General features: G+C 43.8%; 1 protein-coding gene across 1 annotated transcript in view; it reads right to left on the reverse strand.

Moving 5' to 3' along the window:
• PRKAR1B (protein kinase cAMP-dependent type I regulatory subunit beta) overlaps window positions 1-27,293 on the reverse strand; it is a 246,294-nt gene that overhangs the window by 73,878 nt on the left and 145,123 nt on the right. The window contains exons 6-7 of the mRNA XM_088451867.1: window positions 20,781-20,827; window positions 906-1,064 (exon numbers count right to left, since the gene is read on the reverse strand). Coding sequence (XP_088307993.1) covers window positions 906-1,064; window positions 20,781-20,827 — 206 coding nt within the window. The remainder of the gene's footprint in view (window positions 1-905; window positions 1,065-20,780; window positions 20,828-27,293) is intronic.

Below are 27,293 nucleotides of genomic sequence, written 5' to 3' on the forward strand. Positions count from 1 at the left end.
TTTGAGCTATTGCAAATAAATATGAATTACTGCAGCCAAGCGCTTGCCAGACATTTAAAGCCAAATATGAGATCTGTAAACCTACCTAATACAAACTCATTTGCACATAAATAAGTGCTGCACCTTCCCTTCTTTTTCTGAAGTTTACTTACATAAATAATCTTTCTTTCAGTTATACTACACACCTGTCAGTGGTCCAGTGCAGTGCAGGTACCAATACAATGTGGGTGATTTAGCTGCTAGATTTAAAATGTCAATAATTTAAAAGGCAAAACCAGGTTTAAATTATTGACGCTCTATGAAATCTAGTGGCTAAATAGCCAAAATTGTGCCTATGCATAAAAATTGACAGTTATCACATCTGAGCCATTATTAGGCCGGGTACACATCAGGCGATATAATGGATGATGTATCATTCAAACATGGATCGAAATTATATATCATCCATATCGCTCAGTGTGTACGCTCAATTGCTTGTTCACATGCACGTCAGATAGGCCGACGTCGCTGACGACCGCATGCAGGTCAATGTGGGATGGAAGGGTATATCTTGCTGTCATAGACCGGATCGTGTAGTGTGTACGGCTGCCCTATATACAGTATACCCTTCCATCGGGCGTTGGGTCGGCTGGGATACACATCGTTCTAATGTGTATCTTACCTTAGATCTAAAGCTAGAAATCACTTGAACTATAGAAAATGTCTCTATGGTGTCTTTCCATGGGGGTTGGAAACATGAAACCTCACAATCCAACAGGAGAGACAGAAGCAATAGGAGAAAATAGAATGTGTTTGGTTGTCAGTGTCACCTGACTGTTTTACATACAACCACATGGCACCTTCTGCTCTACCTCTACTATTAAATCATGCAGTCAGCATACTAGATTAGCACTGATGCAACTCACCATTAGAATGCGTCTGTAGCTGTCCCGATCTATGCCCCATAACTTGAGGTCTGTCTTGGCCTTGACAGTAGCAGCTCTTGGGGTACCATAGATTAATGCCAGCTCTCCGAAGCTACCACCCTCTCCAATGCTGGTTACCCACTCTCCATTCACGTAGACCTAGACAAAAGAGATGGAAAAAAGGGTTAACTAGCAGGAAATGATTTGCTTTTAGCTGATGTCCTTGGTTATCTCTAAACCTATTAATAATCTTTTTCTAAGGAGCTGAGGGAAAGAATAGATGCTCAAACAATAGCCTAATAGTTTGCTCACTTGGTCAGAAAAGCCTGACAACCTACTTTGAGGATCAGGTTTCGGGACTTGCTGTTATAGTACAATGGCTGCATTTACTCCTGGGAATTCTCAGCTCCTGTGGCTTACTGGGCCCAGGTCATTTTCTTTCTAGAGTCGGACACTCACAGAATCGACAAGCAGAACTGTCACAACTCTGACCTTTTATTACACCTGTCAAACCTGAAGGTGGGGAGACGTGTTGATAGCTGTAATGAGGGCAGAAGGGGAAATGCAACCCTGTGAATTGGAGAGGAAAGACTAAGATGGCCTTTGATGGGACTTGTTCTTTGTTTCACCCAGTCCATTTCTTTCCCCTAAACCAATTAGCTTCCAAATACTTTGCCTTCCAGTCTGATTTTTTTTTTCTAAAAATCACCCATCTCCTGGGAAAACCTTTTGAGAACTAAGCCGCCACCGGGTTTATTTATTTATTTTTTTGCTGCAAGTTTTACATGGTGATCATGTTCGTACTGGAAAGGAGACCACATCTATGTCTCGGTAGGACGATATTACACACCAATAATGAATAAAAAGCAAAAAATTATTAATTAAATGGTAAGATGGGCGAATTAAACAAAGTCTAAATGATATTTTATATACATATATATATATATATATATATATAGAGAGAGAGAGAGAGATAATACTAGACAATTCCAGAAATATATTCAAAATAATGATTTTCACGTGGGGTTGGGTATGGGATCCCGGCGGTCAGGATGTCGACGGTCAGAATACCGACAGCAGCGTCCCGACAGAATCCCGATGCCCTAAGGTAACTAGCCTAACCCTAACCCACCTTTCCTGCAGCCTAACCCTAACCCCCTCCTCCTCCTGCAGCCTATCCCTAACCCTTCCCATAGTGCCTCACCATGTAGGTTTAGGCACTTACTGGAGGGTTAGGGTTAGGCACTTACCCCCACAATTAGGGTTAGGCACAAGGAGGGAGGGTTATGGTTATTCACCATGGGGAGGGATAGGGCTAGGGTGAAGATTAGGGCTAAAAAAAAAATGTGTTTACCATTTTTGTGTCGACCTTTTGACCCTGTCGACTTTTTGTACCTGTCGAACTTTTTACATGTTTAACTTTAGTTTGTCTGACTTTTGTCTGTGTCGAACTTTTATACTTGTCTAACTATTAACTGTCTAACATCTGGTGTCTATCTAGACATTGTCTAACTAATTACTGTCTATCTCTTATTCCACACCCATACATGAAATGAGGTCACGTGTTATTGAGCAGTAGACCTGACCTGGACACACAACACCTCTTGTGTTGTTAATGGAAGTTTCTATGCTGTAGACTGACACCACAGAGAGAGACAGCTCTGCTCCCTCTGATAGACCCTACTGCCATGTTAGTTTTCAGTTTGGCGTCAGTCAGCAGCATTTGTATTTCAACGAGGGGGGCCTAAAGGAGACATTCTAGCTCTGGAAGTCTCTCACAGTGAAGGCAGCCAATTAAATTATACATCTCCATTAAGTCTGGTTATAAATAGACTGAGAAAGCATGCAGTAAACTTGGCTATGTATTCTACAGTATATAACATCAGGCAAGTGCATTGCTACCTTATTAAGCATAACAATACCCTCTGACCTACAGTTCTTACAATGCGGTGAGAATCAGCTCTGATGGGACCACAAGTAAGTGACTTATTCTAGGGGATTTTGACCTCTCTCTTTCTCTCCAGTACTAACATATACCACAGGGTAAAGTCACAATAATCTTTTTAGCACAACACAAGGACTTTATTATTTCCAAACTGACACTAGATGTGTGAAAATGGAGTTTGGAAGTTGGATGTAACCATTTCTACCTTAATGGTTGGCCTTTGTTTACAAGCAGTGTTGGCAGCCATTTTGTTAACATGAACCATTGAGGAAGCAGTATCACTAGGAACCCGGGACGATATAAACTCTCTGGGGCTCTCGTTAACATGCTTTTTGGGTACCTACCTACATTTATCAAGCAACAAACAAACAAAAGAATAAGAAACAACGTAATAATAACGTGTTACAGTAATCTGGGCTCCTTAGTTCCCACGAGGCCTTACGTATTATCCTAGGTTTCCTGGTGGGGGAATCAGCTATGATAATAACCAGAAACATAGCTACAGATGTGTCCACATACATCTATCCTCCATGTGCTAAATATAACATGTGAGCACTATGCGACTCGGAGGCTGCGAACATCTTTTGTTGTAACTTTTTTCCATTAAAATACGTCTTTATATCTGCATGGGAAATGCTACATTACAGTGTCAGCGCTTTGCGATTAAGACGCATTTTAAAAGAAAAATTTGCACAGAAAGACGCTCGGCACTACCAAGTCGCACCACGGGGTGGAGCGACTAGAAGGGCTAGTTATCGCGCAAGGAGGCTAGAAGTATGAAGACACATCTGTAATGATCAGGCACTTAATTCTGTCATTAGATCAAGTGAATTGATAAATTATATTATTACGAATATTATTAATTGAATTCTCACCACAAAAATTTTGACAGTTTGATTTTAGTACCCGTCAAACAGGGATGACAGACAAATAAACATCAATTTAATGTGATAAACTCCAACTGGATCTGCCACAGAGAACAATTTAAAAGTAGGTACAGTAAGTATAAAGTTAGCAGATGCAGTCTTCACTATGGGCCAGATACAGCAAGGATCCCAGTTGCTAACAAGCATGCAATTGGCCGTTTGTTGCCTACCGCGCATGCATCACAGTGTGCGAACTAGCTATTGCGATCGGGGCAGCGGCTAGGCAGACCCATCGCAGAGTGATTGACAGGAAGTGCCGTTTGTGGGTGGTGGCGGGGGAGTGGTCGAGCGAATGCAGGCGTGCCAGTGCGTTTCAAAGCTGCTGCAGCGGCATGCATAAATTATCCACTGCGATGGCCGGATAGCGTGTGTGGTTGTTACCAATTTCTGAGTAAGGTCAGGGCTTGTGCAAGTGTGCGTGAGGCTGCGATGATACTCGATTGTACTGATGGTTTTGCAGTCCTGCTAAACATTATGGATGTGTGATGAGTAAAGTGGGTATCCTTGTGTAGTGCTGTGAGGGAATAGCGATCACAATGGATTGGCATACTATCGCAGTTGAACTGCGTGCGTAATCGCTATTGAATACGCAGTTGTGTACGGAACTGAATCAGGCCTAATGTACCTAAAAGCACAACTTTGTTTAATACTGTAGATACACTCCAATTTCACAAATAAAAACATGACAAGAAGCATGGGACATACCCTAAATGAAACCAGAGAAAATATTTGAGAGAGCAGGGAGAATTCCCTTGGCTTTGACAAATACCACAAGTTCCAACTATTTGAAAGAATAACAGAAAAGAATGAAATTTAGGAAATGACAGACAGTTATTTTGGACACAAGCAAGTCTATTGTGCTCCTGTCAAGTCAAACACAAAGCTGGTTTAGGTTTGTGTTGGCAGTTTTAAGCAGAAGCTGTGAATCCTGTCTCTTTCTGAAAACTGCCTTGTGACACCATTCCTGGAAGATAATCAAATTAGCCAATGAATCTTCCCTATTAGCCCAATCTTCAGAGAAATGCATGGATGGAAACTAAGGGCCTGATTCAGAGGCGCTCGCAAAAAGCGAGCCCTCGCTCTGAATCAGGGCGGGCGCTGTTTTTTTTAGGAGCGGCCTCCTGGCCGCTCGCAGCCCGTGATGATGGTCGCGCTGGTCAAGACCATCGCGACCATCGGGCTTGCGACGAGACCCTTGTGGTAGGGTCTCGTGGCCGCAAGCCCCAGAGAGCTTTCGGCTCTAACAGAGCCGGAAGCTCTCCCACTGACATCACTGGTGATGTCAGTGGGGCCGCCCCCAAACGGCAAGCATTCCGTTGGGAACGCCTCCGTTTGTCCGGCCACCCCCCCAGCCCGCCCGCCAAACGGGGCGAGCTGTCACTCACCATCTACAGCTCGCCCCCTTTGGTGCGAGACCCGGAGCGACGGAGCACCCGTAGCTAGCCGGGTCTCGCACATGCGCATGACGGTGCCGGCTCCATTGTGCGCATGCCCTGTGGGCAAACATCGACCCAGTTGCGAGCACTCAGCGATTGCGACCGGGTCTGAATCAGGCCCTAAATTCCCAAACCAACGCAATATTAAAGGAACTCGATGAAAAGTGGTTTCTGGGGTCTGGAGCTCATGAGATTTTTGCCCTACATGACCACAGACAGGAGTAGCAAGTATACCTCACACATAGTACTGCATAAGGATGACATCAGTAATGTAATGTGTGTCACAACTTCACAGCAGTGCACATTAACTTTGTTAATTGTAGTGAGGTAGTTAAACATAAAACAATATAAAAAATAAATAAAGTATGTATATAACAATGTATTATTTTAATATCACATGAATGTACTAAAGGGCAATTGGAGTAGAATTCACAAAATTCTACTCCAAGCCCTAATTATCACATATTTTTTAGTAAGCAGATCGCATTTCCCATAATTGTAATGGGAAATGTGATCTGGCCAAAGTTACTAAAAATAAAATGTGAAAAAATACAGAGGAAAGCCCTGTGATAATAACACCACCTGGAGATGGAGTTATCAAAGGTTTCCCCCGGTTCCCCGACTCCTGCTCTGCTGTAACTGGCAGAGCAGAGTTGGGAGCCAGCCCCAGTGATCAGCTATGTGATCTAAATAGACCACAAACTGATCACTGCAAAAAAAAACCAAAGACTTACCTGCATCCACGATGCTCGGTGATGTCCTCCCCGGTGCTACGGTCACCTGGTCTCCCAGCTCCGGTACTGTGACCCTGGTCAGATGCTGCATAGAACAGCTGACCAGGATCACAGTGCAGGATGGGAGACCAGCTGACCGAAGCCCCGGGGGGGAGGACATCACAGAGCACTGGAGGTAAATGAAAGTGTGGGAAGGGGGTCACGTGTGGGGGGGCGGCGACGGCGGGGAGGTACACCATACAGGGGACTCTGTCACTTTATTATTGTGAAAAATACAGTGATAAGGCTGCAGATGGGATCCTCAGGGAAAGAGCTTTATCGCAAGCTCTGTCCCTGCAGGGGAATTTTGATATATCCCTGTGATATTTCTTACATTCGCAATATCACACTACAATCTGCATATTTTATGCGGATTGTAGTAAATAGGCCCCTAAATGGGTAATTGAATGTTATTCTGTGTTTTAGTTGTAATAACAAGAGTATGACAATTCTCAGTAGAGAAGAGAAGTATTTGTGCAATTTAAATAGTCATTATGAAAGAAAAAGGAGTCGGCTAACTCATAAACAGCTAAGAATGTTTATTACACCCATGATTTCTCCAGCTCTGAAGTAGGTCTACACCGTAAAGCTGGGTACACCCATTGCGGATGACTAAAAGCTTATCCAATCAGTGTGCAGTGCACCCTGTACACACTGAGCTATTTTTAATTCAAGGTGATCAGTAGGAGAGGGATCTCAATATTTAAGTACGACATAAGATGCGACCTCCTGATACGACCGTTGCAGGTGCATTTGAAGCCATTTATCGCGTAATAATCCTGTAAACACACCTATGCAGTTATTGAACGAAAAGCCAATATTTTGGGTGATTGGTCCAATAACTACATAGGTGTGTGCCCATCTTTATTGCGCTTGTTATGGGGAATTGAGTATTTTAAGTGCTGACACTGAGCACTAAGGGGCTGATGCACCCGCTTGTGTAGCAGATTTTGCATGGACTTTTTTTGTGCATGCTCAAAAAAAAATAAGTGCAGCAATGCAGACTAGCAAATATTCACAAACATGGCTGCTGGGAGGGGTATCGTTTGTGCCTGTTATCGGGAGGTACATGTATACGTTGATGATGGTGACTCGGACACAGCTGCATATTCTGCCGATGCCAAGGCTAATGCAACTCCTTTTACTCTGCATTTACAGACATTTTACCATACACCCTAAAACATTACAGCATGGAGCCATCAATAGTAGAAGTAGTGTTAGGTCTAGGGTGGGCAGGGCAGTTCTCACTAAAGGGCACAATGCGTGCATGCACGAAAAAGGGGCGTGTGCCCCCTTTTCATCATTGTAGGGGGCGTGCTCAGCACTCACGGAAATGATGGCCTGCCCTCAAGCTCTTCCCGCGGTGTGAATAGATGCACTGCGGCTCGCGGGTGGGGACGGCTGTTTCACCGGGGCGCTGCCATAAGGGCAGGGGGCATGTCAGCGACTTCAAATTGGGCAGGACGTGGTGCCCCACTGAATCAACCTATCGGGAACACTAGTAGAAGCTTGTCTATTTGATGATATGGATCAATGTTTTTGAACTTCACAAGAAAAATTGTGAAGAACTTTCTTCACAATTTAATCCATATATTTGTATTTATTATTATTTATATCAACTGTGTTTCATGGAGCGCCAGGTGTACTGAGGATTTCAGTTCACTGACAAACCTCAGTTTATGTTTAATGTGTTGTAATGTTTTTGAACTTGTAAGCAATATAACTGTTATAAGATAGGCTTATTACGTCACACAGATTACATAACGGTTATATGGTGACTGGTTATGGTTCCTTCATGACCTGGTAAATTTCTCTCTTTTATTTGTTAGCCTACCCATAGACAATTGTTATTATTATAGCCTGGACAGATAGGGCTTCCTTTCTGGTAACAAACTGGTACAGTATATAATTTTTAAGTATTAGAAAAGGAAAAATAGGGTAAAGCATCTTTTTCCTTATTGTTCCCATAGTTATTTTCATGCACCTGTTTGCAGCCCAAGCAATAATACACACAGGGCCTGGCTCAGAGACAGACGCAAAGGCGATTATGTACGCACTCGAGCGATTGTTTGCCATTGCGCATGCGTATAAGCAGCACTGCGTGCACAGCGATCACACTGCGATTACGGACGCACATAGGAATCCATCGCAGTGTCAGCGTTTGGGGGTGGTGATGGGGAGTGGTCTGAGAAACACAGGCGTTGGGTCTGTCCGTTTAAACGATGTTACATGGCGTGCATAAATTAGCCACTGCGAGTCCATACGCAGCTCTGCCTGTCAGAAGAGTTCACAAAGCTGCAGCAGGTCAGACCTACCGCAAGGGTACGATGGCTGCCGATGTGCGTTAATGTTACTGATATTTACGTAGGTATGCGTCGACACATGCAGATAAGAAGGCAACAGTGGGTGTCTTGATGCTCAGGTAATCAGTGCAGACATTAGCATATTTTCACAGCTGCGCTGCATACGAAATCGCAACTGCGATCACATTAGTGCCCGTCTCTGAATCAGGCCCACAGTAAGCTAATTCTTCCAAGAACAATACAAAATATGTATATCTTATGAAAGGCCTGGGAGTTCAAGGGCCCAGGAACAAAAATAACCTTTTTTAATTTTAAAAGATTATTTGCTTCCTTACGAAATGTCACATCTGCGTACAGACATGTTTATGACAATCCTGGGGCAAGAAGACAACATTTGGGAAAATGGAGCTTTATTGGTGAGTTTGGAATAATAAATACATTACCTAGTACAGATGGTGTAATGGTTAGCATTCGATTCCCATCAAAACCAAAACTGTGTAGAGTTTGCATGTTCTCCCCATGCTTTTGTGGGTTTCCTCCAAGTACTCTGGTTTTCGCCCATAATCCAGAAACATAATGATAGGATAATCTGCTTCTGACAAAAAATTAACCCAAGTATATATGTGTATGTGTAGCGTTCCCGCTAGGCTGTTTTAGAGGGGCGCGGCGCCCTGCCCTCCTTCTGGAGGGCAAAAAGCACCCTGCCCTCCAGGAGGAGGGCAAAAAGCGCCCTGCCCTAACAGCCTGCGGGAGCCGTTCTCACCCGCGGGATGCAGTGTCCCGCGGGTGGAGAAACATGCGGTGTCCCGGTCACCGCCGGAGAATAGACGCCGGGCGCATGCGCCCGGCATCTATTCTCCCTTTCTGCAGCGCTTGGGGGCTGCCCGGCATGTCCGTAAGCGCCGGGCACGCCCCCAAGTATGACGAAAAGGGGACGAGTTTCATAGACACGCCCCATTTTCATAACCACGCCCCCTTTTCAGACGATCGCGCAGAAGATTGCCCTCTCTAGCTCCAGCGCCCTGCTTGCCGCCGGAGCTAGAGGGAACACTATATGTGCACATGTGGTGTGGGCTACAGATTGTAAACTCCACTGGGGCAGGGACTGATGTGAATGGCCAAATCTCTCTGTAAAGCGCTGTGTAATATGTGTGCACTATATAAATAACTGGTAATAAATAATACCCATGTATCACAGCCAGTTCCGTATTAAGGTTTGTGAAGGCTGCAGGGCAATTAACTTGTTTAAACAGTATGGCCCGTATTCAATTAGTTTCGCACCCGCGATACTTTTCCGCCTGCCGCACTTTTCGCCTACATCGGGTGTTTTGGCGGTGGAAACTTATCGACCGCGCCACCGCTATTGGCCATATTCAAATTCCAAAGGACGCGAAAACGTGACCCGGCGAAACAAGTAAGTTGTCCTGTCAAATTTGGGGTACTTGAAAATGGGTGTGAGCATGGTTTAAATTCACTAAAGTAAAGTTTTAAGTGATGCAAAAAATGCGCCATCAGCAAGCACCTGCAACAACAAAAACACCTCCCCCATACTTGTAGACCCCCAAAAGTCTATTCAGCTACTTTATATGTGTGTACCCCCACTGTGTACTTATTCGCCCCCATTTTCAAAGTCATTTTTTGGGGTGTACCTAATTTTTTTTTTAGTTTTGTTTTAATGCAGTTATCCTTTGGGGGGCTGTCCCAAGGGTGCAGAGAGGTCTCCGCACTTTTACACCCCAAAACCGCAATTCTGCACTTTTTTCCGCCTGCTATTCATAGGCAAAACTTTTACGTTAATTACATTGCATTGATTGTGAAAAATCTTTGCAATTGAATAGGGCGAAAAGTTTATGCCTGGCGAAATGACGTCATCCGCAATACTTTTTTGCGAATTCCGACTTTTCGCCACTAATTGAATACGGCCCTATTTGTAAAAACTCCCAGCACCTCAAATGTGCACTGTACTACCCCCTGTTCACATTATACTACAAAAAAAACCCATCTCACATATGCCACAGTGCCCCTCATGCTTGTGATGTAGCTATGTGTGGGGGCCTCGGTGTGTGGGTCCCTGGGTGACCACCCCGACTGCCCTGTTAATCCGGCACTGATCACAGCACTGGTTGGGAGCCAGGGTGATGGCCAAAGAGGACACCATGTTATTTTAAATCTGCTCCTACACAAAGAAACTAACTTGTGTCCCTAAGTTACTGGTGAATGTGTGAGACCGGGACATCTCCAATGTGCCCTTCCCTTTTGTGGTCTGCCACATGAAGGCCAATGTTGGGTATAGATACAGCTTTCTGTCCTCACTTGTGCTCTGCATCAGACCTGCCACCATCACTGGACAAAGCCTTTGTTGTGAGACTTTCTCACAGATCTTATCAGCCCGCACTGTCTATATGGTTCTAGGGCACACTGTCCTTAAAGAGGAGTAACTATAAACAGAGAAGAGCAGCAATGTTTGCACTGTAAATGGTTTTCTGCTACTTTCACTTTTCACTCAAGCCTTGGGTTTCTGTGTGTGGCAGCCTTCATGTGGCGTGCTCCATTCCTGAGGTCACGAGTTACAAGCTGTGGTGCTGTGGAACTGCACTGAACACTGGCTCACACTGATATACAGAGCTAACCGCAGAGCCCGAGACCATGTCTTCACATCTGTGTCCTTACAAGTGTCTCTTTTAAGTGGTTGAGGAAACACATACTCATCCCCCTAGAACATCTCTTTCACACATATTCTTACACAGGTCTGGGAAAAGACACAGTAAAGTAAATGTCAATTACGGTTTTGACAAACCGAAGCCTGGAATAGGCAAGTTGTTCCTTTCCACCTGTTGGGAAGCTGTGACTCAAAGAAGGCTCTATTAAATGGCATTTACCTACCCTTCTTAAAGGGGACAAGCAATGGACGTACGACCATGAAAGCTAGAAATCTAAAACAAGAAATGTTTAGAGATTCCCAAGCAAGTCTTCAGGCAAAATGCTAAGTTGATATATTTGGACCTGTGATTGCCTTCAGGGCCGTCTTAACAGCGTTGTAGGCCCTGGGCAAAGCAATACACTGGGGCCCGTACGATTGGACACCCACTGATCCGCACCCTAATTTACAAAAATACACCCCAAAGTAGACACCCCCATCCCCCTCTCCCCAATTAATAATAATCAAACACCAGATCAAACGCCTAAATGCAAATTTTAAAAAAATCTGCCCCAATTTTTTTTAAAAATCATAAATTACCATTCCTGCGGTCCTGCACCATCTCTCCACATGCTTCCATATAGTGAATGGCTGTCAGGACTCTGATTGGTGGATAGCTCCAGCCATCCACCCATTAGCATGCTGACAACCATGCACTGTCTGGCTGCAGGCTGGGGGGCAAGTAGAGAATGCTCTGATAGTGACACAGAATCAGAGTGCCAGGGGAGCAGATTTCTCTGCCTGACTCTCAGCCAGCTGCCCTATGCATGGAGCGAGCAACCGAACACTCCATGTAGTGTTCGGCTGCTCCATCCGTGAATAGGGCTGCCAGTTGAGAGGCAGGCAGAGAAAGATGCTCCCTTTCGGCTCTGATTGTGAACTACACACAAATCAGAGCTGCTGGATGGGCAGCATTATCTACCTGACTTCCAAGAAGCCCTGGAGGCACCAGCCTCTGCTCGAAGGTCCCTAGAATCATAGGGCCCGATGCAGCTACCCAGTGTGCCCATAAGTTAAGACTGCACTGATTGTCTTTTAGTGTATGTGTGCAATAAGCTGACAGCGTTCAGCTACAAGGTTTTTTTTTAGGAGAAGCTCAATGTGGTAAATTTTAATAGACCCCACAGTAGACTTTACACAGGGCCTCACATTTGCAAATTTTACCACCGTGACCAGAATGTACCATATTTTCCTGTACAGTAAATACAGCAAAGATTCTAGTACACGTACGAGGGTGGATACAAAAGTCAGTGTTCTGATGTAGTAGATGTCGCCCCTTATGGATGTTCTCTATGTATGTACTAGAGGTCTTAGTAGAACACTGTGGAAAATTACAGCACAATTCTTCTTTTATTTTTGCAGATATTGAATAATAAGCAGAACATTACCACTAAAATATGGGAACAACATCACTAAAAGTTGGGAACAACAACACTAAAAGTTGGGAACAACATCACCAAAAGTTGGGAACAACATCAGTAAAAGTTGGGAACAACATCACTAAAAGTTGAGAACATCACTAAAAGTTGAGAACAACATCACTAAAAGTTGGGAACAACATCACCAAAAGTTGAAAAATGGAGAATACTGAAAAATGGAGAAATCTGAAATTGGAGCCGTCTTTAAATATCTGCAAATGAAGAATATGTCGCCTACTGATATTCACACTCAACCCCAAGGAACGCATTTGTGGGAAGACTTTAGCGTCTTATGACGATGCCAAGGCTGCTGTACAGGACTGGTTTGAGGACCAATCACTGGACTTTTTCCTGAACGGAATCAAGAAGTTGGATCATCGATGGGAGAAGTGTATTAAGTAAATGGAGATGATGTTGAAAAATAAATGGCATTTAAACTTAAATTTCTCTGTAATTCATGGTCAGGACACAGACTTTTGGATCCACCCTTGTATATACAGATGGAACTGGTGTAGCTTAACCAACCAGGGGAACCTCAATGCATGTAAAGTATTGGCTCCTTCCCATCATATAAGTGTGAGCACTTCAGTGGACTTTGGGGTTAATATATCAAGCAGTGGAGAAGTGGACCAATGGAGGAGTTGCCCATAGAAACCAACCAGCTTTGAGGTAGCATTTATCACATACATTCTATAAAATGATAGGTAGATGCTGATAGGCTTCTATGGGTAACTTCTCCACTTGTTCACTCTTTACACTGCTTCATACATTTACCTAGTGCCACAGTGATGTCACAGGCTCCTGGCATATGCGTTGATGGATTGCTTTATCCTGCATATTGGCTCAAATAAATGCCTCCACTGTGTGGTGAGTTGACAGACGTATAATATTTGTTTTACATATGTTTGCTGCCATTGTTATAAATAATGGACTAATAAATATGCGTTTCAGTGCTGTGATATTCAGTCTGCATTATATAAGCGTGCTCTGCGTATCATCGCGTTTATTGAGCTTCAATCGTCCGTCAGAAAGACAGGTATTCGCAATCCTGCATTTGACATGCGATGTGCTAGTGTCAGGTGAGGACTACTCTTTAGAAACGCGAAGTTGGCTCTTTTCCCAGTTAATGCTATTTCTTAAAATATTAGCTGTCAATTACATAACCAAACATCAACTTTCAGGAGACCCAATATGTGCTACACATTTTCTACATGGACTGCTCTTCATGAGACATGCCTGACAGACTGAAGGTATATGTATATAATTATATATAGCAGCAGAGATAGCCAGCAAAACAGTAATATAGTGCATGCCAGAACATAAACATGATATATAGTATATTATGTTGTAGCAAATGAGTCACATATGTGCAGATCAGTAGCAGAATGTTTTCCCTTTAGAAGCAGAGATAATGAGCGGCCATCACTTTGAACATTTGTGGTTAACCAAAAATAAAAAAATAAAATTGACAAAAGTCTATTTTCCCATAATTCAGTGCCTGGATGCATCCTAATTGACAGTGTTCATTGGTTCCAGTACATGTGTTACCATATTTGGGACCAAAAACCATGTACAGGGATTATATTACAGTAAACCACAGGTCGCACAAGTGTCCTAGTTTTTTAATTCAAATTCTGGAAGCCCCAATTTCCATTTCCTCCACTTCTCCCCTTATCTGCATCTACCAACTAGGCTGCTGTGTGAAGGTCAGTGCTCATAGTGCTATCAGAGAGATGGGAGCAAGTATTTGTTTGTTAGGTGGGCCAACGAAGGTTATATACATATCCATATATTAAGGTCAAGTTGGAAGCAATGAGGAACAAAATAAATGTACTTTAAGGGGTATATTTACTAAAGTGAGGGTTTTCAGAAGTGGAGATGTTGCCCATAGCAACCAATCAGATTCTACTTAACATTTATCTAGCACCTTCTGGAAGATAATAGCTAGAATCTGATTGGTTGCTATGGGCAACATCTCCACTTCTAAAGCTCTCACTTTAGTAAATATACCCCCAAGTGTCTGTTATATATAAACCTTCATACAGAATGGGTGCAGTACAGATGTGTCCTCACTTACTGGTTGTCTGTACGCCATACAGCGCAAGACGCCCGGCGTGACTGAGAGAAATAGAGTACTGTATTTTTCTGCACTACACAGTTATTTCTATATGAAACATCAGTGCAGTGCGACTTTCGGCCACGTCACAGTGCCGGGCCGCAGGGAAATTTTACTAGACAGACTGCCCGAGATATATAGCGTGAGGAGAAAACTGTATTAAAAACCATAAAAATATTGCAGCACTCATAGGATAGCATTACTCATCGGCTGAGTGTGGTCCATTGTCTGCTCTGCATAGCTGGAAGAGTTTACATACAGTACAGATTAGTAATATCCTTGCTTAGAGCGTGAGTAAAACAGGGTTTTGGTAAAGGAAATTGTCCGTGGATCTTCCCGTACCCACTCAGCAGAAATGAGCCACAAATGACTAGTAAACATGTTCTCTTTTCAGTGCTAATGTTCCCCTCAGGTGCATTCCATCCTGGTGGCCTCCCTATTGCTGAGCTATATCCCTAGAGGTGCTATTACTTAACTGGAGGTAAAGTGATACCTTCTTTGTTATGGAGTTAAGGCCGATAGACAGGCCGCATCATTAGTAAAACACAGGGACTTAACACCATTTAGATACTCAGGAACCTTTTTAGGGCTCGTTAAATCATTAGTCAATAGTTTGTCTTCCTCCTGAGTGTACTATGTTTGTACAACAGGAATTAGTTACGGGATATTTGTTTTAGGAATAATATCACTGAAAAAATAAAAAATCTGTTGCATGTGTAAAAAAGAGCAAAAAAAATAAATGATATAAAATATAAAGCAAGCAAGTTAAATGTTAACATTTTGTATTATAGAGGTACAATTAACACCAGAATCTCTCTCTTCTCTCACTTATTTGAAGGGCACCAGGCATCAGTACTCTGTGCTGTTGGTTGTCCTTGCTTCTCTCCCTTTCTACTTTAATGTAAGGGCAGATTTCATTAGCTGAGAGTATCCGCACAATATCCCCCTGCAAGATATCAGGGTAGGTAAATCTTATTTGCGCTTGTGTCTTGTAAAGTAATAACCAGAAATGCACTCAGCCACCTATTGCGGGAACCTCGTGGTTACATGGATCTGTCCCTAGTCTGACGCATCTCTACCAGCCCACATTCACCTTGTTGACATCACAGGTACATCACTACATGTCACATGTCGCACTATCACCAGAGGACAGAGCACTGCTACCCTCAAGGTGATTACGCTCGTCCTGTGAAATATTTTCCATTAATGTGAGCATACAGGTAAACTGATTGGCTACAGGTTATTCTTTATCCATACACCTCAAACCTGAGAAGTTGAAGATTAATACAACAAGGTGCTCACAACCTAGTTAAATACACCTTTAAAAAAAACACATTTAAAATGACATAGGGCTAATAAGGTGGGGCGGAGAGAGGGGAGACCTTAAGGAGTTGTTCACTTTTTAGCAACCAACATGACCCTGATCTTCCTCTCCATTGTAGTAAGTGACTTCTTGGTTTCTAGAAACCCAGTAGTAGTGATTTATAGGCTCAGGATCTTTTTAAATGAGGACAGATGGCAAACATGAACTTATCTGTATTCAATGTACTGTACATGGCATAAACACAGCAGCAATGCTTTGTCTGTAACAAATCTAAACAGAGGAACAACAAGGAAACAATATTTTTATTACATGTTTTGCTACATCGAACGGTCTATGAAAAAACACTAACACACTATGTGACTCATGCGAAGTTGGCCGAATATGTGGTTAATATAGATGTAATGCATGTAAAGGTTGCGCATTTATGCCTATATAATGACCTGGACGTATGTCTATATGTATAGAATTCAGCACCAGTAGCACATGTGCCAGGCTAACATCAGCCGTATATCAGGTACACTTACACCCCACCAGGCTATAAGCACACCAAATGTATTTTCTACATTTATTTTCATAGTGAAAAACTTATTCAATACTAGGTGTGATTTCAATAAAATTCCTCTAAAATACAGCTGGTTTAATATTACTTCTCATGTACAAATGAAAGTAGCAAGTACAAATTCTAAAATACGCCCAACACAAACATATAATATAGGCACGGTAAATCTGCCTTGCTAGGACCGTGATGTGCAAGTGATACGGCTACTAACATCATATCTGCTTCTCCGTGCCGGCCAGCCTCAATTCACAATTCCACGTACATGCACTTCCTGTACTCTACCAGCTTTTGCATACCCCTTCCATACCCTGTGCCATCTCTCCATGTGAAAGGTGACATCTTTTTCCATTGGCGCATTTTACGTTGAGCAGGAGAGCGCATTCTCAAATGAGCTCTATTTCATACTTGTCTACTCTCCTGAAATGTTCGGGAGACTCACGCATCTCGGGTGGGTCTCCCAGATGCCCAGAAAAGTTGGCAAGTCTCCCAGAGCCCCTTTGTGGGCGCCTGGTGCTGCCCACTTCTTGAGTGTAGGAAGTGGCCTGGGCAGCTTGATGACGCGATTTTCAGTAATTGGCATCACCATGACCTCGCACCATTTACAATGCCGGTAATCAGGGCATTGTATAGCACATAATCGCACCATCACTCCTCCCACATACACACACTGCCCCCTTGGCAATGCTATGCCCCTCCGCACCTTCCGCATGGCTGTCCCTCTGCCTCATAATTACAAAGTGCTGTGTCACAATCTGGTGAAAGTGATCCTCTGTGGAGGACGGTGAGCCGGGGGGTTCAGGTGACTATCGGAGTGACTGTGGCTAGGTCTCCTATTTGCGGCCGAACCCAGGTTTGGCTAGATCTGCCCAGAGGCGCGGAGTCCAACTCACTTGGTGGTTTTCTCCAGTGACCCCTCCAATTGGGATTTGGTTTTCCGCTGCACCAAGTGAGCAGGTCGCAGCCCTCTGGACAGGTACCTGGGAATGGCAGAAGACCGGAACTATATTACGTTCAGTTATTGCTAGAACACTGGAGATACACTGGAACACAATTAGAAATCCTGATCACCGGCTTGCATGAGATTACTGAGAAAGTACTAAGAATCACTAAGAAATCCAGGAGCTGACTGGCTCAGCAGCTCAGGGAGATGTGGACACAGGTAGGTACTGGAGTTTGCTAAATATGCAGGAAAACACAACATATACTAGGGATTGCACATACAAGAGTAGAGTGGACTCAAGGAATATATTGGGAATGCTAGAAATGTGGTACTGGACAAAGGCCAAATACTGGGAGAGCTAGAAATGCTGGTACTGGGCAAAGCCAAAATACTGGGAATAATTATATATGCAGGTGCAGATTGCACAGACAAGACATATAGAGAAGATAGGCATACACTGGGAGAGTGCTAACTGCAAGTGCAGATTTGCACTGACAAGACACAGAGCAGATTGACACAGACATGTGCTGGGGGGTCCAGCTGTGAGCTAATTAATACCAGTAGGTAATCTAACACTTCAGTGATACAGGGTAATAGCCACAGGAAAGCTGCAATAGAATTAGCAGCACATATACAAAGACACACAGGGAAGGGACATGAAACACTGAAGTACTGTGAGAAAGCTAAAGTCTCAGAGTAAGGTTTAGCATGGAAGCTAATACAGGAAAATGGGAAACTGTGAGCAGGCTGAAGCAACACGCTGAAGGATTTAGCACAAAGCAACAGTGGGAGTAACACAGGCACTTGGAATAACGAAGTTGAACAGCATCTTCCTGGAGGCGGATTTATACCCAGGGGTAGCAGATTACTGGAGCACAGCATCAGCTGACTGAAATCATGCTACCATAGGTTAGGAGTAGTGTCACATGAGAGGAACTGTCATGGCGGCGCCCATGATGGGAACTCCGATCCCCAGCACACACAGCCGACCATGGAAGCTCGCAAAAAGCACCTCAGGCAGAATACTCAGCCCCACATCCATCACTGCACCAGACGTCTGACCGCAAGGAAGTCAGGGGAAGCCGGCAAGGAGGTGAGAGAGGCCGATCCTAGGCTGAACCCTGACAGTGCTGTAAGTGATGCTTAACTGAGACAACACTTTTTTTTTTAAAAAAAGAGAGAGAGCAACTGTTACTTGGGCAATTGTGGAGTAAGAGTAATAAGGGCACTTTAAGATTACTTTTTTATTTAGATCAATACAAAAACAAAAGTTTTTTTATGTATAATTTTGGTTTCACCCCTCTTTACTGTGTAAGTTTGGATGCTTTCCGTAGCCTAGTGGTGTTAGCTTACAATGACGACATTTACTGGATGATCTCTAAAACTGTGAAGCTAACAGAACCAAGTAATGTAGCCTTGTAACTGAGATGGTCATTGGCATCTGAACACAGCAAAGGCACCAGAACATATTTTTAGGTTTTATATATGACACTACACCATCCCATCTTATAAATAAATTAGTAAAATAAACATAGAACTACACCCTTTAACTGTTAGTAATTACTTCCTTAAATACAAACACAGGTATGGCATATGTCATATGGAAACCTATTATCCAGAAAGGTTGAAAAACAAAGGTAATTATAGCTGCTGCTGGATGATCAAATATTATAAATAGATCTTATAAATTTGTATCTGTATTTTTCTTTCTTTATCTGATGCTATTTCTGTCTTTCTTTAAATCCTTCCATGTCTGCATTTATTTACTTTCCACAAGCTACTGTATGTGCCTCTGAGTATTTGTAAACTGCATAGCCGGATCATTTGTGATTGGCCTAAGGAACTTCTATAGTTTAGTTAGAAAAAAATGAAGGGCCTGATTCAGCAATGAATCTGTGCAGGCACCGGACCCGTACTGCGCATGTGCAGTACTGGTCCTGCGTGTTCGCATGCGCAGACTGTCAGTGATTGAAAGTCTGCTGCCATTTGTGGGCAGGAAGGGGGCGGCAAGCGCCTCCGTTTTTTAAAATGGAGGCGTTTCGCCGTTGGGGTGGAGAGAAGGGGGCCTGGAGCTCCGTCAGCCGCTTTCTCTCATCTGCGGCGGCTGGCTTGCATGACCCATGGGTCACGTAACCGGACGATGTTCTCGCAGATTATCCGATGCTGTATTGTACAATGCAGCTTTGGTAAGTAATGCACGCAGGAGTCGTGATGGCTCCTGCTGCATTACCATCATTGTAAGGGCGGAATTGCAAAGCTGCCTGCGTGCATACATCATATCTATAGCCTGCGTGCATACATCATATCTATAGCCTGCGTGCAGCTTTGCAATTCCGTCCTAAACTGAATCAGGCCATAAAATAACTATTAATAAGAATACACAAATATGTTTTTCTGGACAAAAGATAATGATAACAGTACTCTCCATGCATCACCTTACTATTTCTAAATACTGTAGTCATGAAACGTGTTTATTCTATGGTACATGCACATGGGCAGTATTTCACCAAAGAAAAATGAATTCCATTTCGGTGTCAACTTTGCAAGTACCCGCAATTACGGCTTTATAAATAAATGCATTTTATGTCTGCAATTATGGACGCAAATGCGACCAACTCAGCATCAGCAGTAAAAAACAACAAAAAAAACAGTTCACAGTTTGAGTAGTTTGCATAAATTATTTGTAATGGCAGAAGATTTGTGTATACGTGTTCATTATTTCCAAATAACGCAAATTGGATGAAATGGGATTATGGGATAAAAACAATGATCTGCAACATACTAAAACAAAATACCAGCTAAAACAAAATACCAAATATAACTAAATGACACATCAAAACATAACAAAACACTAAGTATAACTAAATGGCCCATAAAAATAAAACAAAACACTAAATATAACTAAAAGGCACATAAAAACTTAACAAGCACAAATTAAAACTAAATGGCACAAAACAACAATACTAAATATAACAAAACTGCCCATAAAAACAAGATATTAGATACAACTTAAACTAAGAAACATTTTCAGCTTTAAACAATTGCACTAATTATACATAACATGTAAAAACATAGATGTTAGTTCCGTAAAAACTGTCCCAGTATGATATATGCATGAATGATGCAAATTCCCATAATTGACTAAAAGCAATAGAACTGAGGTGGTCAGTATAAAATATTTGATACATCTTAAAAATATTCCATGTTTTGTATACTTTGCAAAACAAACACATTGGAATGTCATTATACACAATGAGATTTTCTTTGAAAACCAGTATATAGATTTTTCTTTCTTTTATGACTGTATACTCTAAGGCGGGTCTTGAAAAGGCTTGTTGGCAGCATACCGGGGTCAGCATGCAGTTATATACCTTTTCGCTAGTGTAAAAGCAAACACTTATTTATGATGATCTATGGATATATACTGCTATACTTACATCAGCTTCTCCTTGATCTATGACATAGAAGTTGTCGCCCTCATCGCCTAGAAAAAAAATATGGAGACATAAATGTTTGTTTACTGTTGTGTGAGTAATCGGTGAAAGCACTTAAGTGTTACAGGCAGCTATCTGTTTGTAACATAAACAAGTGTATATCAATCTGAAGTGACAGTTGACAGCCTGACATGTAGATAGCACAATAAATGGGCATGTATAATATTGGCTGGCTGTTTAGGTATGCTCAGACTTTACAGATTCAACCATTGTTTCACTGTCTATCATTTTCTTAATCAGCGGTAACGCTAATGGCTTTTAAGAATCTGGAAATCCACTTCTAGACAAAGCTTTTCTCCCTATAACATACACCACCGACGCAAAAAAGGAGGTTGCTCCTCTAGAATCCTCCCCTATTACACTATAGGAACAGCACATCCTGTGTACTTGGGGCTTGCACATTGGGCCCAAGCAAAATCATATAGAGCAGAGAACATATCAATGCAAAATTGCAATATTGTATTAATGGAGAGAGAGAGAAATAAAATAGTAGCAAGACAAGAAGATAAGGGAGGAGAACTTCAAGACATAAAAGTGTTGAGTATCTTCAACAGAGGGAGCACCCACATGACCATCACACCGGTGAAAAAATTAAGGGACAAAGAGGTAAAAAAGGAGAAGAAAGGAGAAGAAAAAGAATCACATAACGAGAGAAAAAGAATAAAATAGATAGGTCCAGGAAGACACACCAGGTATCAAAAGCAATACACTTAGGCCCTCATTCAGACCCACTCGCGAGCGGCTGTCCGCTCGCAAGTGGGTCGATGGTCTGCACTGCGCATGCGCACGACAGAGGGAGCTCCGTCGTGCGCATGCGCGAGACGCGCCGAGCGAAGGACTTTCCTTCGCTCGGAGTGTCTCATCAAAGGGGGCGTGCTGTCGATGTTGACTGACAGCACACTCCCTTTGGTGGGCGTGCCTGCCAGACAGAGGCGTTCCCAAGGGAACGCCTACCGTCTGAAGCCGGCCCCACTGACATCCAGTGGGAGTGATTTTGGCTCTGATAGAGCCAAAATCACTCCTGGCCTTGCGGTTGAAAACCTCAACCGCAGGCTGTTGCTCGCAGTGGCGATGGTCGCGATGGTCAAGACCATCGCGACCATCATCCTGCACGCTCGTATATGCTGTGGGTGGTGACCCACAGCTATACGAGCGTCCAGGAGGACGCTCCATATTAATGGAGGTGGGCCCTGATTCAGAGCGAGCGCTCTGGTCAGAGCGTCCGGCTCTGAATCAGGGCCTTAAACCATACATTTGTAAATAGAAACATTGGGGCAAAAAACAACAGAATTACCGAATAAAATGCATAGAGTGTCTATAGAGTTGGTCCTGGAGACAGTGGGGGTGGATTTCCCATATATGGAAACATCAGAAAATTATCACAAAGAAGCAGGGCAAGTACCATCTCCACGTAAACTCGAGGAGCAAATCACACAACTGAAACAATCTAAAAAATATTATGTAATGGTATAGACAAAATATTTAAAGGCAATAAACACAGTAGGATATCGAAGTTAGACCACCATGTGTCTCACTGGGTCATAAATCATTAGCAATCCTGATATACTTGAAGATTATGACCACGGAAAGAGACAGTGGACACAAAGCGAACTGAAAATAGAAATTGTTCTTTGGTTTTGTAGTAATGAAGATAAACAAGGACATCTTGAGGTTGATCAGATGGGGGCTTGGCACGTAGCGCTCTGTGGGGCCTTTCCAGCTGTAGAGTTTCTATAGAAGAATCTGGTAGACACTGAAGAAATAAACCCTCCAAGTAATCAGGAAGCGAGTCAGATTCGATGGATTCTGGGATATTCCTGATACGAATATTACTGCGTCTGGATCTATTCTCAGCATCCTCCATCTGTTCCTTCCAGGCGCATATCGGCTAATTCTTGACTTGTGACATCTTGGAACTGACAGATCTCATCTACTTTATGCTCCATCGTGTCCGTCCTTGAGTCAAGGGAATCTATTTCCACCTTGAGGGAGGAGATCAGGGAACGCAACTATCATTTTAGCAGTGTCAGAGGAAAGAGTAATCACAGGGGAGTGGTCTGTAAGGCTCTGCGCCATTTTGGCAGGTTGTGGAGAAGGAGCAGGTGTGGAATTGGTTTCGGTTTTATCTTTCAGCCGGAAAAAGTCTGCCGATTCACCTGCCGCAGGCTTCTTATGCTGGTAGGACATAATGAACAGTTCAGGAGAAGAGAGTGAGATGTGAAAAGGGCAATGAGTGGAAATAAAAAACAAAAAGTAGTAAGCCGGTGATGGGCATGGGGGGGGGAAATTTTACTCCCGCTAGAAAGGGGTTCTCCTTACTCTTCACAAATTAAACAGAGCTCCGCATCTTATGAGTAAGCGAAAAAACTATAGTGAACCACCCAGGTAAAGCAGGTGCTCCCATAGATAGAGTTGTGACCACAGGGGTAGACCACCACAGAATGTTCACATAGGGGTTATTTAATTTATGCAGTTATGCAGCCTCAGTACCAAAGCACCAGCAGAGGGGGCGCAGGGAGGCTAACCTCACCGAATCCCCTCTGGCTGCTCAGAACTCCCAGTCGTAAGCTTAGTAACCTCCTGCAGGGGCCTCAGTGACCGGGATGAGGGAGAATGAAGGCAGAGGGTGTACTACACAGAGCTTGTTCATGCATGGAGGAAGAGCGGAACCTCCACGCAGAGAGCAGCTCCTCTAGTGGAAGTGGCCTCACTATCCGGCGGTAGGCTGATAGAGTGAGAGGGGAGCAAAGCACCAGCAGTGGGGGCACAGGGAGGCTAACCTCACCGAATCCTCGCTGAGCTCCGCAGCGTTCAGCGGTATGTCAGGAGAGAGAGGAGAGGGACCGGAGCACCAGCAGCGGGTGCGCAGACAAGAGTCGCCGGAGCACCACTTCTCACCGCCTAGTGTGCGGTCTTCCAGGGGTATCAAGATAGGAGGGAGGCTTTACCTCAGGGTGGGCCGTATTGCAGAGTTTCCATCAGGCGGCACTCCAAATCCAGGCCCCGGCCTCTCGGTGCGAACCAGGCCCTGAATCACAGAGAACCAGCAGACGCCCTATGGGTCCAATGACCTCCAAACGCAGGATAGGAGAGACCCAGCAGGCCCACCGCAGGCTATAGAGAGTGTGGTCTGAGTGGGGGACACCGAGAGTGAACCAGCCGACCGCCCAGGAGTCACTGGCAGCGAGGGTGCCGCTGGAGCAATGGCCGCCGCGGGTGTAACCACCGTAGACCTCACCTCTCTGAGGACAGATGAGCGCCCGTCAGCAGGAGCCGGCTTCCAGGTAATTCCGGCTGGGGAGAGCAGCGGCTCAGATACCAGAAGAGCAAAGGAGCGTCCCAGGTCACGTGGGTCTTTGTCGGATGGTGGGCCTAAATTGAGTCCCCGGCTGAGATGGAGTGGGAAGGCCAAAATCCGTGGGAATAACTATTACCCCGCGATTCCGCGGCACAACCCCTGAGTGTGGTGCAGGCAGGCTGGGGCAAGATGAAAGCACTCTCAGGCTTTTTTGGTAGCAGGATTTGCTCAATTAGTGGCTATGATCGGGAGCACCTTCTAAGCACGTCTGCTCTCCCGCTCGTCAGGCCACACTCCCCAATCCTCCCCTATTACTGAGGTCAAGAACATGACTGACCTGGCACAAGAGACTAGAGGACTTATAGTAATGAATTCACTTCTCTGCAACAGAGGTGACCAATAAGGTCCCATAGAACTCCTCTGTTAAAGATAGATGGACAGACTTGGTATCCACATGTACCCAGAATATATCAGCAGGCTGTGGTGGGTAACTGGGGACCTGGCGCACATTCACCTGCAGTCCCAGCTCTGTGCTGCCCTAAGGGGCCCACACATCTGTGACTGATTGTCACAATTCCCTATTCTGCTGCTGCCGGGGAATCTGGGATATTCAACATGGACAATCTCTATTCCCTGATCCCAACCCGAAAATGGTCAGAATCGGCGAGTCTGGGATTTTTTACAGGTTGAATTTCCCCAATCCGCCAACGTATTGCCCATCAGCAGAACGGGGAATCAGGGCCATAGATGAATGACCCATATTATTTTTTTGATGATAAAGCAGAGAATAATACGGCCCCATTTCCCCATTCTGCTGCTCCAACCCAATCCGAGGACCAGCAGCCATCGGTGATCCTTCAGCAGATACCATGTAAAAAATGCTCAACCTGTCGATTCCAACCAGTTTCAGGTCAGGATTGGGGAATCGAGATTGTTCAACATGTTGAATATCCCCAATTCCCCGACCTCGGCAGAACAGGGAATTTCGGCAATCAGTCACAGATGTATGGGCCCCTTTAGACTTAGGGGCTAATTCATTTAGCTGTGAGGTTTCGGGCATGATGATACTCCATGGGATGCTAGGGTAGTGAAACGTTGAGTAATTGTGTGAGATGCAAGCAAGAATATTCAATACCCACTGCATAACCCGGATATTCGAGAAGCCACACATCATGTAAGCCTCTAATGGAAACTCATGGCCATGGGCGTAGCAATAGTGGGTGCAAGGGCTGTCATTGCTATGGGGCCCATGACCTAAGTCATATAGTTATGTACCAAGTTCCTGGAAATGCTGCACAGTATGAACTGTGGGCACTACGGTGTAGTATAATAGGAACTGGGAGCACTACAATGTAGCATAAAATGAACTGGGGCCACTACAACAATCTAGCATATTATGAACAGGGGGCAATACAGTGTAGCATATTATAAACTCGGGGCACCTCAATGTTACATAATATGTAATAGCAACACTGTATGGCATAATATGAATTTGGGCACAGTGTGGAATAATGTGTACTGGCAGCAATACAATGTGGCCTATTGTGAACTAGGGCATGGCTATGGGACATAAAATGAACTAGGGCACAACTATGGGCATAACATTAACTAGGGCACTGCTATGGTTCATAAAATGAACTAAGGCACTACTATGGGGCACAAAATGAACAACTGCTGTGGAGAGGTGTCTCTCTAGAAGCATTAGGGTGGAGGCCCTTCAAAATTTTGCTATAGGGTTCAGAAAATTCTGGCTAAACCCCTGCTCGCAGTTAATTAAATCTGCCTCTTAATATTACCAGAACAGCCATTTTTGTGTCACATGATCTCCTCTGCACACCTCATCCAATCAGAGGAGTAGGAGAGAGTGCAGAGCTCAGAGCCGTAACTAGACTTTTTGGTGCCCTGTGCCAGAAAGAGCATTGGCGCCCCCCTCATTTTTCAAAGGGACATAATGCACCCAAAAAAGGGCCATGGCTTCATGGGGAAGGGCCAGGGAAGAGATAGGAGAGGCCAGGAGATGCTGGAGATGAAATAAGAGGAAGCTATAAGCAAGAATGACAATAAACAGAACTTTGACAGGCCCAAACAACGCCCCTTGATCTGTGGTGCCCTGTGCGATGGCACCGGCCGCACTACCCTAGCTACAGCCCTGGCAGAGCATTCTCTACCTGCGGGCTACAGCTGTGAATATTTTTAAATTGTTGGTTAGCCAATGAGTGTGGGCATGTGGGAATTCATGAGTTGGCAAGAGATGGGCATATTGAGGAATTTTGGGGTGGATGATGTGGGGGTACCAGAGTAATTTTTAAGCTGTTTTTTACATTTGAAATGAAGGCTGTGCGTCCCTTTTAAAGTTTGGAGGTGCCAATCACTGCTATATGGGGTAAGACTTTTAACATTGAGAAGGGATTGTCAAGAATATTTTTTAACACTTTCCCTTTGATAAAAAATCTTAAAAATTAAACATTTTACTTAAGGAAACAAACACCCAACTAATTTCGAACGCGTTAAAAAACTTATTCTGAATGTGCAATATAATGTAACCTTGTCGCTTAACAGCACAAATACTTATAGAAACATTCAAGGTCCTTGTGTTACAATGATACCATATTTGGCTCTGTCATAGAGAGATCACAGTCCCCAGAGATTAGATACATTGTTTTAGCTAAAGTCTGGTCTCTTTGCCAAACCCACAGTGCCGCTTTTTGCAGTGCAAGTCATATATGAGCAGGGTAAATGGATGTGGGGGAAACATGATCATCTCACAAGTCAGTCATTTCTCAGCTCCAGACAGTCAAAGGGGTTTTATCAGGAGAAGATAAAAATATAAAACCTTTATGTTGTGGGGGAATAACTGAAGTTCAACACAATAAAATAAAATGAACACAAAGGTAAAGAATTTAGGCGCTAATAAATGTAGACCATAAAAAAGAAAATTGAATATAAAATATACATTCCTTGAAGGGTTGTAATTTAATTTGCAGGATTTATAATTTCTTTAGAGTGTGTCCAGAGGGTTGAAGCATATGTAGTTTTCTCATTCAGTGCAGATGAATATAAAAAAGAAAAAATGCATAGCCAATGTTACACACACTTGAAGATATATATTTGCAATAAAACAGCGGGAAGTGGGGGTGTTATGGAACACCACTGTATTG

The sequence above is a fragment of the Taudactylus pleione genome, unplaced genomic scaffold, assembly GCF_031769625.1.
Source record: "Taudactylus pleione unplaced genomic scaffold, aTauple2 ptg000032l, whole genome shotgun sequence".
Lineage (NCBI taxonomy): Eukaryota > Metazoa > Chordata > Amphibia > Anura > Myobatrachidae > Taudactylus > Taudactylus pleione.